General features: G+C 61.9%; 2 protein-coding genes across 13 annotated transcripts in view; one reads left to right on the top strand and one right to left on the bottom strand.

Annotated features, from left to right (window-relative positions):
* Positions 1-1070, bottom strand: part of PCNT (pericentrin) — a 119439-nt gene extending 118369 nt beyond the window's left edge. For all 10 annotated transcript variants that reach the window (XM_046002472.1, XM_046002474.1, XM_046002479.1 and 7 more), the window contains exon 1: positions 935-1070. In XM_046002472.1, the coding sequence (XP_045858428.1) occupies positions 935-991 (57 nt within the window). In that variant the 5' untranslated portion in view covers positions 992-1070. The remainder of the gene's footprint in view (positions 1-934) is intronic.
* Positions 1071-3005: 1935 nt separating this feature from the next.
* On the top strand, positions 3006-15870 carry C4H21orf58 (chromosome 4 C21orf58 homolog). 3 transcript variants are annotated; one of them, XM_046002496.1, is made up of 10 exons: positions 3006-4164; positions 4248-4339; positions 5333-5393; positions 6527-6600; positions 7278-7436; positions 10182-10293; positions 13480-13616; positions 14002-14183; positions 14556-14621; positions 15601-15694. In XM_046002496.1, the coding sequence occupies exons 1-9, from the start codon at positions 4110-4112 to the stop codon at positions 14599-14601; spliced, it is 918 nt and encodes a 305-aa protein (XP_045858452.1). In that variant the 5' UTR covers positions 3006-4109; the 3' UTR covers positions 14602-14621; positions 15601-15694. The 3 variants fall into 3 exon arrangements, with proteins under 3 accessions (XP_045858452.1, XP_045858451.1, XP_045858450.1); XM_046002495.1 differs by lacking the exon at positions 14002-14183 and having other exon boundaries at positions 15601-15870; XM_046002494.1 differs by lacking the exons at positions 14002-14183; positions 15601-15694 and having other exon boundaries at positions 14556-15150.

Below are 15870 nucleotides of genomic sequence, written 5' to 3'. Positions count from 1 at the left end.
CGGTCCCAGGAGGCCCGGCCCGAACAGCAACGAGCCGCAGGAGCTCCTGGACCGCGGGCTGGCAGCGCGCACAGGCCACGTGCTCCTGGCCACCACTCCAGAACTTCTCTTACGGTAAAAAAAGCTGCATAACTCCAAGTGAAACGCTCGTCTGCACGTGCTTTTAAACGCGCGGGAACGGAGTCGAGCCTAGAGAGGAAAGTCACGGCCCCTACGGGCGGGCCCCGAGCCCCGAGTTCTGGGAGGCGCGGCAGGTGCAGGCGCCCGGGTGTGCGACGTGCCGGCCGTCCAGACAACGAGGACGCGCGGGTCGGGCGGCCCCGGCCCTTCACCGCCGGCCCGGCCTCCGCTTTCTACCGCGGGCGCCGAGTGGCGGGCGCTTAGGGACCGCGCGTTCCTAGGCCACGCGTGTCCATTAGGGCACTACTGGCCGGGACGTGCCGGCGCCTCCAGAGGCGGCCGCGCCAGCTTCCCTGGAAACGGGGGAGGGCGCGGGAGAGCGGGGAAAGGCCCCGGGAAGGGCGGGAGCCCGGGAAGCGGCGCTCGGCGAGATCTGCCCCCACCCCGCCCGCCGGCACTGCCCCTCCCCGGCGTGTGCTCCCCGGGCGTCCGCCCCGCCCTGCGCGCAGGCGCAGCCCCGCAAACCCGGCAGGCCCCGCCCCTGGCCTCCTCGCGCCCCCCCTCCTCCCCGCACGTCCTCGGCCGGTGATTGGCTGCGGCCGCCGTGGGGGCGGGGCCGGGCAAAGGGCGGCGGATTCAAGATGGCGGCGGCCAGGAGGCGGCTTCCAGCCGAGTCGGCGGGAAGGGCAAGACTCTGGCGGCGGTCCCTGCCTGCCCTCACCCGCTCCTGGCACGGAACAGGAGCAGCCACCGGAGCCCACCCTCGGGAACCCACGCTGGGCCAGCGGGAGGAGGAGGCGGCGCTGTCGTTTACCTTCGCCCTCCCGGCCTCCACCTTCCTGCGCCGCTGCTCCTGCTCGTCGTCTTCCATGCCCTCCAGGGCTTCTCGCGGGGCACCCGAGAGGTGACGGGGTCGAAGGCCGCCGCCTTCGCTCTATTTACACTCCCTCCCCCTAGTCTGGGCTCGCCCTCCCCCCGCGACAACTGTCACGCAGACGTGAGCCCAGCTCCGCCCCCGGCGTGCGTCGTCTGCCCACCGCCAATCCCGGAGGGGGTGGGGGCCGCGCTCCGGCCCTCGCGCATGCGCAGTCAGGGCGGTGCGACCCGGGTCCCGCCCCTGCCGGCTGCTGACCTCCCATTGGCGCGACGATGATCCCGCCTCCCAGCAGGACCAATGGTGGGGCGCGGAGGCCGCGGCTGTCTCTGTGATTGGCCGGGTTTAAAGGGGTCCTGCGTGCCGGGTGAGAGGTTGGCGGGCTCGGCACCTGCGGTGGGGCCGCACCCGAGCCTCGACGGCTGTTGGAGCGAGCGCCGCCGTGAGCCTTCGTCCGTGGTCCTGTTAGCGGGGAGCGAGGCGTGGCCGCGGCCCGTCCGTGCAGGGGCAGGCGCAGGGGGCGGCGGGCCGCGCGGCGCCCCTGCCGGACGGAGGGAGCCCGCGGGGAAGCGGCCGGAGCGTCGGGGGCGCGGCCGTCCCGCACCTGCTCCCCGTGCGGGCTCGCTGCTCCGTGCGGGGCCCCCGGGCGCTGGGGCGGGCTCCGCGGTCCCGGCCCGCACGTCCGCACTAGAGCAGCGCCCGGGGGCCCCGCGGGAGCCGCCGCACAGGCGAACCGCACGGGCCTGTCCTCGTAGGGGCCGCCGGGGCGCCCTGCCGAGCGGCCTTCGGTACCTCGAGACGCGGCGTGGCCGCTCCGGTCGCGGCCGGTGTCGGCGAAGGTCGCGCCCCCCGACGGCGGCGGGACGCGTTGCCGCGACTGCACGGGGACCGCGGCGGGAGGGAGCGGGGGCGGGAGGGCCGCGCGGCCTCGCCGGGGGGGCAGTGCTGCCGCGGACGCGCCCTGGGCCCTGGACTGCCGCCTGCCTGTCCCCGCGCCTGCCTGTCCCCGCGCCTGCCTGTCCCCGCGCCTGCGCTGCGGCTGTGCGGGCCGTGCGCGCCCCGCGTGCTCCCCGCTGACGCCGAGCGAGGGTCACGGCGGGAGCGCCCGGGGCGGCTGCGGGGCTCCGCGGGTTGAGTCTCTGCCTTCCGCTCGGGTCATGGCCCCAGGGTCCTGGGATCGAGCCCCGCGTCGGGCTCTCTGCTCCCCCCGCGCCTGCCTCGCTGCTTCCTTGTGTCTTCGGCGAACAAGTGCGTAAAATCCTGGAAGTCGTCGTCGTCGTCGCCGTCGTCGTCGCGGCTCCCGCCAGCCGCGTGCGGACCGACCGCCTTGCTCCCCGCGGCCCGTCGCTCTCGCGGCCAGTCCATGGTCAGCGCAGCCACGACCTCCAGGACCCCCTGGGCGGATGCTGGAGACCACCCCGGGGAGCGCTCCTGGGTCAGACCACAGGCCTGTGGCAAGGGCCCAGCGCTGGGCCGACCCCTCCGAGCCGCTGCGGTCCTAGAGCCCGACTCGCTCCACCGTCCCCCGCTGGGGTCCTTGGGAGGCTCAGCAGGGCACGTGCCCACGGCCTTCCCGCGCGGGCTTGGTCACTGGTTTCCCGCCGTCCCCTAGAACCCCACAGTCGCCTCCATGGCCCTTGCAGACTGCGTCGTTGATGTCTCCGTCCATCTTTAACAACTAAAACGCCGTCCGGGTACATTTTTCATGAGTTACTCAGCCCAAGGAGGGAACCCGAACTCTGGCTCCGTAAGTACGAGCTGTGCACAGGGACTTCCAGCCACAGGGGACTCTGGAAAGGGGAGAGAAATAATAGCTGTGGAGTGAAGAAACCCTGCCCATCGGGGCTGAGGTCAGCAGTGACGTGTCAGGGTGACTGCCCGCACAGCGAGAACGATTACACCATCTTCCTGGTTTTTCTGTAAATATAAGCCTTAAATAAATAACTTTATTTTCTAAAAACTGTCTAACAAACTCACGCCGGGCTGTGTGAGGACAGCCTGGGTCTGTCTCCTAGCTACCAGGAGTGGCTCAGTGAACTCTCTGCGCACACTCAGACCTCCGGTTTGAATGCTAGGGCTGTGATGCGTATGAAACCCTAGACACTGAAGTGTACAGGCAATTTAAGGGACTTCTAGCCAAATTTTGGCCTCTGATACAAGTGTCTTGGCTCGGTTGCGTGGAGGAGGGGACTGTTTGTGAGCTGATCCCTCCTTGCAACCCCAGCCGGGACTCCAGGGGCCAGTCTGCTCCATCCACGTTGTTAGCGGGGCTGATTAATTTGTAAATCTGAAACGTAAAGCCAGTACAAACGAGCTCTGGTCAGTTTTGTGCCCTGTGCTCTGTGTGAAGTATCATTTATAACAGGTTTCTTTTGCTGGGTGCCCCTCGCTGCCCAACCAGCGCCGCACTGTCTCCAGCCACCAACCCCTGACCTGACCCGGGATCCTGTCCCGAGGTGCCCCACTCTCTCTGGGCCGGGATCACCACAGGGCAGCCCCAATCCTGCAATCCCAATCCCTCCTGGAGGAGTGTAGCCCCATGTGGCCCTGTGTCCTGTGGGGTGGTGCCACCAAGAAGCCTCACGGGAAGCCCCAGAGCATGTCACTGGTCAGCTCCCTGTGCTGTCCCTTCTGCCGCCCAGAATTTTCTGAAATCACAGGGACGTGGTCCCCCCACCATCCTCCTGATGTCTTCATCCCCATCTGGCTCTGAGGGTCCCTAGAGGGGACTGGGGACCTGCTGGCCCCTTGGAGGTCACAACGGCAGAGGGGAGGCCCCCACAGTGCATGGGGGTGCACACAGCTGTCCCCGCTCCTACCCCGTACTCTTTGGGGCCCAGTCCTGAGGGTGGGGCCATGCATGGGGGGATCAGGACTGTCTCCCCCAACCCCTGCCCCAGGACCTCACGCTGTCCCCTCTGGCCTCAGCAGCTGTTCGCCGCCTGCCCAATAAGCCCCACCCAGCTGCACCTGGAGATGAACAGTGTTTATAGCAACTCCCGTGCGGGGACCAGGTGGGGCCTGGGAAGGACTCTCAGTGGAAACCTGGCAACCCGGAGCCTTCCTGTGTCTGCAGCGCCTAGCAACGGCCAAGGCCACGAGGTCCTCCAGGGGGATGTGGCCACGCTCCCACACGCTCTCCTCTGGCAGCAGCGGCCAGTCTCTTGGAGGTAAACTCAGCCCAGCTCAGGAATCCTTCAAAGACACCAGGGTTGGGGCTGCTTCTCTCCAGCTGAGCACTTCTTGCTTGCAGATAACCTGAGACCAGGGAGGGACGGGCCCAGGATGCTGGACTCCTCAGTGGCAGATGCAATGACCCGACTCACCCTGAAGCTCTTGGAGAAGGTAAGACTGTGGGGGCAATCATGTTTCCAACAACTTGTCTGAAGAAGCACAGATTTAAAAGGTACGTCACGAGACCTGTCAGTATCCTCCCACTTCCAAGGCAAAACACCGTCTCCTGCTCTTTAGCCTTATGATGAAGGACTGTGGTTTCTCGTTTCTTGTTTTTCTCTGCGTTTATGCAGAACCACCTAGGTTCTTCTGGCAGCTTCTCAGCCAGGAGGCTGGATGCACCCATGACCCAGAGCATTTTCAGGGCCCCCGGAGCTCCCCCACAGAGCCTTCCAGCTTCAGCGCTTGGGGAAGAGAGGCCCTGGCTGGTGCGGGATCCACAGCCGCATGTGCTGGCCCTGGGGCCCGTCCCGACAGCCGTCTTCCTGTCCTCCACGCGCCAGCCCGGTGCTTCCTTCTGGGTGGCCTGAGGCCACCGTGGATGGACCGGCAGGGGTCATCCCAGGACAGGTTCAGACTGTGCTGCTCAGCCCAGGGCTCAAGAGGTCAGGGGTGGGGGCGCCTGGGTGGCTCAGTGGTTTAAGCCGCTGCCTTCGGCTCGGGTCATGATCCCAGGGTCCTGGGATCGAGTCCCACATCGGGCTCTCTGCTCGGCAGGGAGCCTGCTTCCCTCTCACTCTCTCTGACTGCCTCTCTACCTACTTATGATCTCTCTCTGTCAAATAAATAAATAAATAAATAAAAGAGGTCAGGGGTGGTCAGGGACATGGGGCTCGCCTGGGTCAGACTGCAGAAAGTTGCTTGAAAGGGGCCATTCATATCAGCACATCTGCCCTAAGATTTCAAGGTGGAACTTGTGTGTCCTGCATGAAAGCGTGATGCCCACCGTCCCTAAGAGAGCATGGACGACACTTGCCACCTCCCCCCGCCAACTCTATCCCAGTTACCTCATCTGGGACGTTGGTCCCTTCACCCTCTGGGGCAGGTGCTCCTTCCTTGACACAGATCCGGACCCACTCGCACTCTCCGTCCTTCTTGACACAGAAGCTGGAGCAAGAGCGTGGGACCGTGGAAGGGGATTGCGAAGAGCCCCTGCTCCTAGCGGGTGAGAGCCCCGGCTGCCGCAAGCCGCCCGGGCGCGGGACCTCCTCCGGGGCCCTTCCCTCCTCCTGATCCCAACAAGACTGTCCTGCTACTCCTCCCTCGTGTGCAGGGTCGAAAGGGCTTGCATCTGCACACACACCACACGCACACACACGCACACACCACACGCACACACACCACACACATGCGTGCACGCACCACGCACACACATGCGCACACACCACGCGTGCGCGCACACACACCACACGCACACACCACGCATGCGCGCGCACACACGCCACACGCGCGCGTGCACACACACCCCCGAGAGGGGATACATTCGTCGTTCCTGTCCTGCAGGTAAGAGAAGGGGGTCCGGAGAGGTCCGATTGTCTGCCCCCGGTTGCCCAGCTCAGAAGTGGCCACTGGATCCGAATCCTGTTCTAGGGTGGTGGGTTCGCAGGGTTCAACCTGTCAGTGGGCACACACGAACTAGAGGAGAGGGCTGCTCTCCGGGTGGCAGTGTCCAGGTTCAGGGACGTCCTGATAAGGTGCGAGGCAGGCGTAGGAGGACACTGCCTGTTCCTTATTATGGGGAAGAGCGCCTTTAGCAGTGGGAGCTCCAGGAGACGTGTGAGGGCAGCAGGCAGAACCCAGGGCTCAAATCCAGACAGGGAACTCCAAACCAGGCCACCAGACCAACAGGTAAGAGCAGAACCACTGAGTGTGGGCCAGGGCAGTGGGGACCCCCCCCCCCCCCCCACCGAGGACAGGCTGCTCTGGGCACTCTCAGGCCTGGGGGTGGGGAATGGGTGTGCTGTGCCAGAGGAGGGAAGGCCAGACTCCACTTGGAGTCTCCTCTTGAGATGGGACCCCTCACTCAGGAAGCCACAGAGGGCATACCTGAGGCTCAGGGGACCGGACCAGCCCCCGGGCTGCCTGGGGCCCCCAGATGGCTGCCGGTGGCAAGAGGCCAGGCTCACGGTCCAGTCATGCTCAGGACCAAGCCCCGTGAGGACCTTGTCCCTCTCTCCAGCATCGAGCAGAGCCCGGGGAAAGGCTTCCTGCTGCAGGGCAGTGCGGTGCTTGGCCCCGCATGGGGACCCGCCTGGTGTGACTCCAGCCCCTCAGAAATAAGATGATCCTTCCACGCAGGAAATGAGGACAGGCCGGACATGGCCCTGCTGGACGCTCTGAGGAGGAGGCGATCGCTTCTGCGGAGACTCTGGGTAGGCCACCTGTCACCCCGCTGCGTGGATGGGGTCACGACCAGGCCAGAGGCACGTGGGAGGGCTTCCTGGACCCAGCACGGGTCCCCTGCCGGCCACGACCGGAGGGGTGCTCAGGATGGACAGGGGCAGCTGGGACACCGCGCCCCGGGAGAGAAGGTCAAGGCCTGCCTGCAGGTTTTCTGTTGTTCAGGTTCCAGCGGGGGCTGAGCTGAAAATCCCTGCTTTGGTCGCACGGTGGTTTCCAAGGGCGAAATGCTGGGCAAAGGGCCCCATTCCTACAAGAAGTGGGATTTCAAGGTGGCCAAAAGCTTCGTCCAAACTAAACGCACCAGCAACAGGGAGTGACTGCACGAAGTGGTGAATTAAGTCCAAATGTGTAGTTACAATCAGATGCCAGAAAGAGAACGTACTCTGTGGGCTAGACAAAAAGACCAACCAGAAACCAGTCGGTTATTTGGTAAACTTAAGAAGTTCTAAGCTCCCTCCCCTCCCCGCCGCGTAAGACGAAGGGCTGTTCCTATGTGTGGCCCCCACGAAGAGCCTGGGGCCCGGAGGACCACAGTCCCGGCGTTGGGGCCACGGTGCTGTGCGGGCGTGCCCTGGGCGGCCGTCCCCGCCCCTCCTGGCTGTGGCTGTCCCTCCATGGGGGCAGCAGTTCTGCCTTGTGGTTGCAGGAACAGCGTCTTCTAGAGGAGGCCTCCCAGGCCCAAGCCCGGAGCCAGATAAACAGAGGAGGAGCCTGGGGGTCAGCACTGCCCCCAGAGGTGCCCCCCATGGACATCTACTCCCTGCCCCCGCCAGCCCTGGAGCCGCCACAGATTATCCAATGCCCAGTAAGTGTTCAAGATGGCAAAAGCGATGTGGGAGGGTGTGGTGCCCACAGAGACTGTCGTCTAAGCAGAGAGTGGGGGTCCTCGTGGTCTCAAGGCCCACCTCCGCGGCAGCGTGTGAATGTGTCCCAAGAGGGTCAGTCCCCTTGGAACCGACAGGGGCTGCATTTCCCATGTCCCGGGCACTGGACAGGGACCTCAGTGGTTCCTCTCTGTGGTCCTGACAGGTGCCCTGGGAACTGGCTTTGCGGGGAGAGGATGGTCTTATCCCCTCATTACAGAGGAGAGCCTGGGGTCCCCATTTGGGCTCCTGACTCGGATCTTAGCCTTTACACGAGAAACAGAGGTGTTCAGCATCAGTGGGCCCTGAATGGGGGGAGGAAGTACGTCAACTCTTCCTCAAAAAAAATTTTTTTTAAAGATTTTATTTATTTGACAGACAGAGAGCACAAGCAGGCAGAGAGGCAGGCAGAGAGAGAGGAGGAAGCAGGCTCCCTGCTGAGCAGAGAGCCCGATGCGGAGCTCGATCCCAGGACGCCGGGATCATGACCTGAGCCGAAGGCAGAGGCTTCAACCCACTGAGCCACCCAGGCACCCCTTCCTCAAAATTTCTTAATAACCAGGGGACCCCTAAGGCCCTAATTTCAAGGGCAGACTTTGAAAAGGTGAAAGAGCTCCAGTTTTGAGAGCCCCACACCTTGAGTCAACACTCCGGGCGCCAAGCCGTGGCAAGCAACCCAGACTTTCTTAAGCAGAAGAGAATAGAGCTGAGGGCAGGCGAGTGCAGGCAGGAACAGAAGGCCGGGTCGGGGCTCATCCAGGCCCTGGGGAGAAGAGAAGGCCGAGGAGGTGGGCAGGACCACGTTGCAAAGGTTCTGGACCAGCTGGCTGGCGAGACAGTCAGTGTCGACAGACCGGGCCTGGGACCTGGCGGGAGTCTGTGCTTTGGAAGGAGACCTGGCGGCGCACAGAACAGAGTGGGAAGGGGCAGCACCCGGTGGGGGACAGATCTGGGCTAGCCAAGCTCCCAGAGCCCCTGTTGCCCTGGGCTGTGTCCAGGCTCCAGATCTCCCCTTCCCAGCGTGCGCCTTTGGATCTTCCAACACTGGAACCTCCTTCTCGGAAGGGTGGGAAGAGGGGTTTGGGGCACGAGGTCCCCCTCGCTCCCAAACACGTTCACTGAACTCCCAGCAAGCCACGGGGGCCCAGTTCCACGTGCGTCTTTCCATCCACCCCAGGGACAGCAAAAGGGCAAGGAGGGCCTTTGGTTGGTACCGTGAATTTCCTTGTTGCTGGACTCGGAGACCCTGAGTCAGGGTGTCCCCCAAGCCAGGGCAGCTGTAGCTTCGGCCCTCTGCGCAGCGGAGAGCAACGCGCGGCTCCGGGCCAAAGCTCCCCTGCCCTCTGACTTGTGCAGCCTCCGCACAGAGGATGGTCTCACGCTTTTAAATGTGTGGGGGAGGGGCGCCTGGGTGGCTCTCCCTCTCGTTCTGGATCTCCTCTTGCTCGTGCTCTCTCTCTCTCAAATAAATGAAATCTTCTGGAAAATGGGGGGAAATCAAAAGAAGAACAGTTTGTAAAGTATAAAAATGATGAGAAACGCGCATCTCAGTGCCCACAGTGACGCGTCACCTGCCCCGTCCCGCCTGCGGTGGCCGCTCTGGAGCCCCACTGGTGGAGAGAAGCAGTTGCTGCCCAGGCCAGAGGGCCCACAAAGCCACAACCATTCCCTGCCGGCCCTCTGCAGAGGCTTATGCCACCATTTCTGGGAACTGGGAAAGAGAGGACAAGGTCAGAGCCTTGTTCACCCAGAAGAGCAGTGAGATGGAAAGTCTTCGCTGTCTGACCACCTCCTGCTGTGTGTGCTTCTCACCGGAGAGAAGCTGGAGGTTGTTTTCACGACCTGTTCCTGGGATGCCTCTGTTCAAGCAGAATCAGCGAAACGAGACATCAGCTTCCTCTCCTGAAGACAGGGCATGCGGGAATCATTAAACATCCTGTGTGCCGGGGTGCCTGGGGGCTCCGTCGGTTCAGCGTCTGACTCGTGGTTTTCGGCTCAGGTCGTGATCTCGGGGTCGGATCAAGCCCACTTAGGTGTTGGGTTCCGCACGGGGCGTGGAGTCTGCGTATGAGTCTCCCTCTGCCCTCCCCCACCCACACGCACGCATGGGCTCACTCTTTCTCTCTTAAAAAAACACACTATGTGTTACTGTACTGGGGCTCCCATAACAAACCACCAGAGACCAGGCAGCTTAAGCGACAAATTCATTTTCTCACATTTCTGGAGGCGGAAGCCCAAGATCAGGTGCCGGCCTGTCAGCGTCCTGGAGCGAGTTCTCCTCGCAGCTTGCACGCGGATGGCTCCTCGCTGTCCTCACGGGCCAGACAGAGCTCTCCGGCATCTCCCTTTTTATGGGGACACCAGCCCTACCGGATCAGGATGTCACCCTTATGACCTCACGAAACCTTTATAACCTCTTCACAGGCCTGATCTCCAAATACAGTCTCACCGGAGGTTAGAGCTTCAACATATGAATTTTGGGGGTGGACACAGACTTTCATAACATAGCATGTCCTAGGTGATCCGCGACTCAATTATCTCTCTCTTCAGCAACCTGTTCAATGCGTTGGGTTAATCGTTTCAGGTTCCTCTTGGATGGATGGAAAGATGGGTGAGTGGGTGGGTGCGTACTGCAGGTCACGGTCTCCCGGGGCACGTCCGGGAACTAACTGTCCGGCTCTTTGCAGGCCCCCCGGCCTCCCGCCACCATCATTCAACAGCTGCCCCAGCAGCCCCTCACCGCACAGAATCCCCCACTCCCAGCCTTCGCCACGCAAAGATCAGGAAGTATTAAGGAAGGTGAGTCTTCCGTATTCGTGTTATGTGTTTATAAAAGTCTCTAAAGAAACAAAAAATATTTTGTAGACAGGATAGTTCTTCAGGGTCGGCATTTGGCTACTCAGTCAAAGCTACATAGTAGCAACATGAGATAATTTGAACTTTAAGAAACCTTATAGGTATCTCTGAGGGGAGAAAACAAGAACTAGGAACCGAGAGAACTGGGCCCAGCCCCAACCAGCTGTAAAAACCTTGGCTAAATTGCTTCTCCTTTTCAGTGAGTTTTGTTTCATTTTGCTTTGTTGGGGGCAGAGGGAGAGAGGGAATCTGAAGTGGGCTCCCCGGGAGCGCAGAGCCCAGTGCCCGCACGCAGGGTCGATCACATGACCCCGAGGTCATGACCGGAGCCACGGAGCCGTCCCCGCGCCCCTTCCATGAGTTCTAGAAACCTAAAACTAAAGATCTAAAACTGCCTCATGGAGAGGGCAGAGTGAACTGCACAAATTCGAAGTGCGCAGTTGGACGTGAGCTGACGCGAGTGCACGTCCGTGGCCCCAACTCGGCAGGCAGTGAGCGTGTGTCCCCCCAAGCCCTGCTCTCCAGGACTAATGGCATCGGGCTCCGGAGCTCAGTGGCGTGTGGACTCCTCAGGTCTGTGTTCTCAGCCCTGTGCTCGCGATGACCACCAGCTTCTGTCATTCCCATGGGCCCTCGAGTGTGGTCACTCGTGCCGCGGCTCGTCCAGGGCCCCCGCCCCCCGCCTCCCCTGATGCGCTTCAGTGCGCGCCGGTGGTTCCAGATGCCCACGCAGGGACTTGCACTCTCCGTGGTTGGAGACCGACGCCCCCGCGCCTTCGTGGGGGTGGGGGGGAGGAGATGGAATCGGAGGTGAAAAGTGACATCTTCAGCATGTGTCCTTCTGTGTCTCTATGAGCCCGTATGTGTCCCTATGTGTCAGTATGTGTCTTGCTGTTCCAAGTAGCATCAAGTCCTCACCCCACGCCTTGCCCCCCATGAGCTCCGACAGCAGGAGCGGGAGATCAGAAGCAACGGACCCGCCGTGGAGCTCGTCTGCTCACCCGGCAGTGTCCAAGGCCGCATCCCCTCCGCCGCGCCCGCTGCCCCGGGACTCCATCTGGACCCGGCCGACCACCGCTCTCTCCCCTCCCCACTCTCCCCGGGCCCCACACCCCCCTGACCACCAGCGGCCGTCAGGCCATTCTCTGTACTTACAGGTTGGACTCTGCTTATCATTCGTTTCTTCATTTTTCCCGTTCATTGGGCTTTAACATGAAGACGAATGCGTGGGGTCTGGAGCCCCCTCTCCGCACTGATGGGAGGAGCTGCAACACCCCCGCCCCCGCCTCCCGCCCAGCCACTGCTGCTCTTCACTTTCATTTCTATTTTTTTATTTTTTATTTTTTAGGATTTTATTTATTTATGTGACAGAGAGAGATCACAAGCAGGCAGAGAGGCAGGCAGAGAGAGAGCGGGAAGCAGGTTTCCCACTAAGCAGAGAGCCCGATGTGGGGCTCGATCCCAGGACCCTGGATGGGTCCTCTCTAATACACGTACTGCCAGTCGCTTTCTTTGTGGTGTCTCTGGATAAACACAAGTTCTTAATTTTTAATAAGGTTCTGTTCTTCAGGCTTTTTCCTTTATGGGGTTGGGGTCTTTGCTGTGCTGTATACGAAGCCCTTACCCACTCAAGGTCATGAAGACGTTCTACAGTTTGGTTTACTTTTCCCATTGAGGTTTATGAACCACCTGGAATAGATTTTGTGAGCTCCGAGTTAGGGACTCGTGTTATCTTTCCCATGGACATCAGACTGGCCGGGTGCCATGTCCTGAAGACCGTGTTTCCCCATGACGCCAACGTGTGCCCCTTATCCTGAGGCAGTTACACCGTGTTTGTCCCTGTCCAGACCTTCCTCTCATCCAGTCTTCACAGGCTGGTTCTGCTCAGTGGGAAGCTTTCCGGGGACATGTGAGCTGGCCAGGCCTGGCCCCACGTGGGTCTCCTCAAGGGTCTTCACCCAGAACGGGGCTGCCAGACTCAGCCTCTCCACATTCTCATCCGCTGTGGTGCTGTGGGACCCTGGCCCTGTGCCCCCTCCCCCACCCATTGCTCTCAGGCCTGCGACGAAATCTGTTAATCTAGCATCTCCGGAGAAACAGAAGCAACAGGGCGCGTCAGAGAGAGAGAGAAAGAGAGAGAGAGAGAGACGTGTTTTCAGGACTTGGCTGGTGTGATTATGGAGGCTCCGCCAGTAGCCGCAGGGAGGACAGGCTAGAGACAAGGGGCCCACTCCAGCGGGAAGGCTGCTGCGTACCCCGCTCCTGGACACCCCTGAAGGAGTCCCGTCCACACCGCCAGCTTCCCCTTTTTTGACTGGGGATGGGAGTGGTTTTAGGGACCTGCCTGCCTCTGGTCTTGGGGGCTGCCTGGTTTCCAGGGGCCTCGATGCTGTGGAAAGAACCCATGTTTACCTTCCGCACAGACAAAAACGTGTTTGCTTCATAGTATCCAGGACTGGTGAAGAGATTTCTTTCCTGGGGCCTCAGGCCTGGGAGCTGAAAGCAATAGTGATGTGCTCTCTCTCGGGCTGGAGGCTGGAAGTCTGACATCCGGGTGTCACATGGCCAGGTTCCCTCCAGAGGCTCTTTGGGGGGGGGGTCCTTCCTGCCTCATCCAGCAGGGACCCCAGGTGGTCCTGGCTTGTGGCCGTGTGGGTCCCATCCCCGCCCCGTCTCCATGCGGCCTCCCCCCTGCTGTGTCAAGCCTCCCTCCGCCTCTCTTATGAGGACTCTTGTCTTGGATGTACGGCCTACCTGGATAATGCAGGATGATCTCATTTCTAGATTCTTGGTTATGTCTGCAAAGATTCTCTAAATGAGGTCACGTTCAGAGGTCATGGGGGTTAGGACGTGGACACCGCTTTCGGGGGCTGCCACGTAGCAGAAGCGGAGTGGCCTCTGGGGAGCCCAGCCCGACACCCTCGACAGCAGCCAGGCACACACACCCTCCAGCCCAGAAGGTTCAGACCTCAGAACCCGTCCCGGACGCCTGTGCCTGGAGCGCCTCTCGCTGGTGGAGCACTGAGTGTGGCTCGGCGTCCGCGAAGCCCTAAAGCCTGGTGCGGGGCTAGGCCCGATGACGCGCCTGGGGTGTGAGTCCGGGGCCCTCCCGCCTGCCTCTCCTTTCAGACATGGTGGAGATGATGCTGATGCAGAACGCCCAGATGCACCAGGTCCTCATGCAGAACCTGATGCTCCAAGCCCTGCCCGCAGCGTTTCTGCCCTCCCGGGGGCCACAGGCGGCGCCCCCGCATCCCACCCCCCAGGTAGGCTCAGCTGGGGACAGGTCCGAGGTAAAGGAGGCCGCCCAGATCAAAACCAGAGGCCTGGGTGGCTTTTCTGCACGTGCGCGCATCTGTGTGACTCTGAAAAGCGCAGGTCTGACTCCCAAGTCTGTGACCTGCTTGTGAAACCCTGTGGGCTCCCTAGTCCCACCTAGAAGCGGAAGGAGTTCCGCAGTTCGGGGCCCAGGAAGCTGCCTCCCAGAGCCGATGAGCTCTGCTGGGCCCTCCTTCCCTCCTTCCCTCCCCTCTTTTCCCTCCACTTCCTCTCCCTCTCCTCCCTTCCTCCCCTCCTGCCCCTCCAAACGGGCTGGTGTGTGTGCTGCGCTGAGGACCTACAGCGGCCCCCCTTGTCCTCCCGTGAGCCCAGAGGCAGAGGCCGCCCCCCGTGCACCACCACCACCACTACGCGCCCCCAGCCCCCCTGCAGGCCGTCCCGGCACCTGGCCCCCTGGCCGGGTACTCCACGTGGCCCTCGGTGGTCTCAGCCACTGCCCTCCCACCCGCCTGCAGCTTCCTGCCAGCCGGGCCCTCCTCAGCAGCCCTCAGCCCGTAAGTCAAGGCCAGCTTCCTGCTCTGTGTGGTGGGAGTACCCTCGGGCCGGCTTGCCCCTCCTCACCCCTGCCGACAAGCCAGTGGGCGTCTTTATCTGGGCCTAGGCCGAAGCAGGGAATTTGGAAAGTCCCGCCCGTCGTCCTGCAGGCGGGGCCTTGGCAGCCCTGGAGGTCCGTCCCAGAACAGACCCCATGCCACCCTCCAGGGGAAGCTGCCTGTGGCTTGGGGCATCCGTCCAGCCCAGTATGAGCAGGGCTGTGGGCACCCTCCCCAGAGACCCGGCCGCATGGCTCACCTGTAGTGCGGGGTCTGCGGGTTCTGCGGGCCAGGCCGGGCAGTGACCGCACCCGCGTGTCCCCGCTTCCCCAGGGTGGCATCGGACGGCGTCCAGCCCGCACCGGCTGCGGGTGTGTGAGCCTCTCCACGTGGACTCTGGTGAGCCTCGGGGCCTGGTTCCCCAATGGGTGCGGTCGGGGAGGCCTGGGGAAGGCTGCAGCCTGGCCCCCGGGAGCAGGGCTGAGAGTCCCGTGGGAGTACAGGGTTCCGTCAGGAGAGCCGGCCCAGGAGCCATTGGGAAAAGGCGGATGGAGTCAGCTGCTTCCACGTTCAAGCCTTCCCGTGGGAGGAACCCCATAAGCAGCGTCAATTATGATGTTCTGTCTGTCTGCCACTCTCTGTCTGCCACCCCGGGGCGGGGGTGGGGGGCCGGCACAAGGCCACCAGCCGGGGCCTTGCCGGAGGAGACGTGTCCTCACTGCGGATCAGTGTCCTTGCTGGCCAGCACCGCCCGGTCTTCTGGAAGGGAGACGCTCGGGGTTGAACATGGTTCCTTCAGCGGGGCCTGAGGAAAGGGGCTTTCTCTGCAGGTTTGCTTCTCTGGGTGTCGGGGCTTCTGAATGTCACCGTTACTCTTTCTTCACTTTTCCGGACCTTTGTTTTCTGGGTGGAATCGTGTTCCTTGCTGTTTTAGTTATTATTATTTTTTTAAATATTTTATTTATTTGACAGAGAGAAATCACAACTAGGCAGAGAGGCAGGCAGAGAGAGAGGAGGAAGCAGGCTCCCCGCGGAGCAGAGAGCCCGATGTGGGGCTCGATCCCGGATCCTGGGATCATGACCTGAGCCGAAGGGAGAGGCTTAACCCACTGAGCCACCCAGGCGCCCCTGTTTTAGTTATTTTTAAAGATGTATTTATTGATTTACTTATTTGAGAGCATGTGCGCACGTGTGTAGGGGCAGAGGGAGCGGGAGACGCAGGCTCCCCGCTGAGCAGGGACCCAGGACCCTAAGGTCATGACCTGAGCCAAAGACAGGCGCCCCATCCCTTGCTGTTGACATTTCCATGTAAATGTCATTTTGAAGTGCTACATGTGGTCTCACCGGCCCTTTGGGGTCGACTCTCTTGTGCCCTAAGTTGCAAGGCAGCAAGCGCCCACCGTCATCTCGACCTTCTGGGACCCTGCAGGCTCGGCGGAACGCTGGCCTGGGAAGCAGACGGAAGCAGGTGGCTGAGGACCTGGCCTGCCGCTCAACTCCGTCAGGGCGGGCCCCCTCAGGGAGCCTCCCAGGCGGGACAGCGGCAGGTACCCCCACGGTGTGCCTGGCATAAGCGCGCCTTGTGAAATGCGTTTAAAGGTCTAACTCAAGGGGCGCCTGGGTGGCTCCGTCCCTTGAGTGTCTGCCT

This window comes from Meles meles, chromosome 4, assembly GCF_922984935.1.
Source record: "Meles meles chromosome 4, mMelMel3.1 paternal haplotype, whole genome shotgun sequence".
Lineage (NCBI taxonomy): Eukaryota > Metazoa > Chordata > Mammalia > Carnivora > Mustelidae > Meles > Meles meles.
Note: the sequence above shows the minus strand (reverse complement) of the source record. Positions and strands in the feature narration are given on the sequence as shown.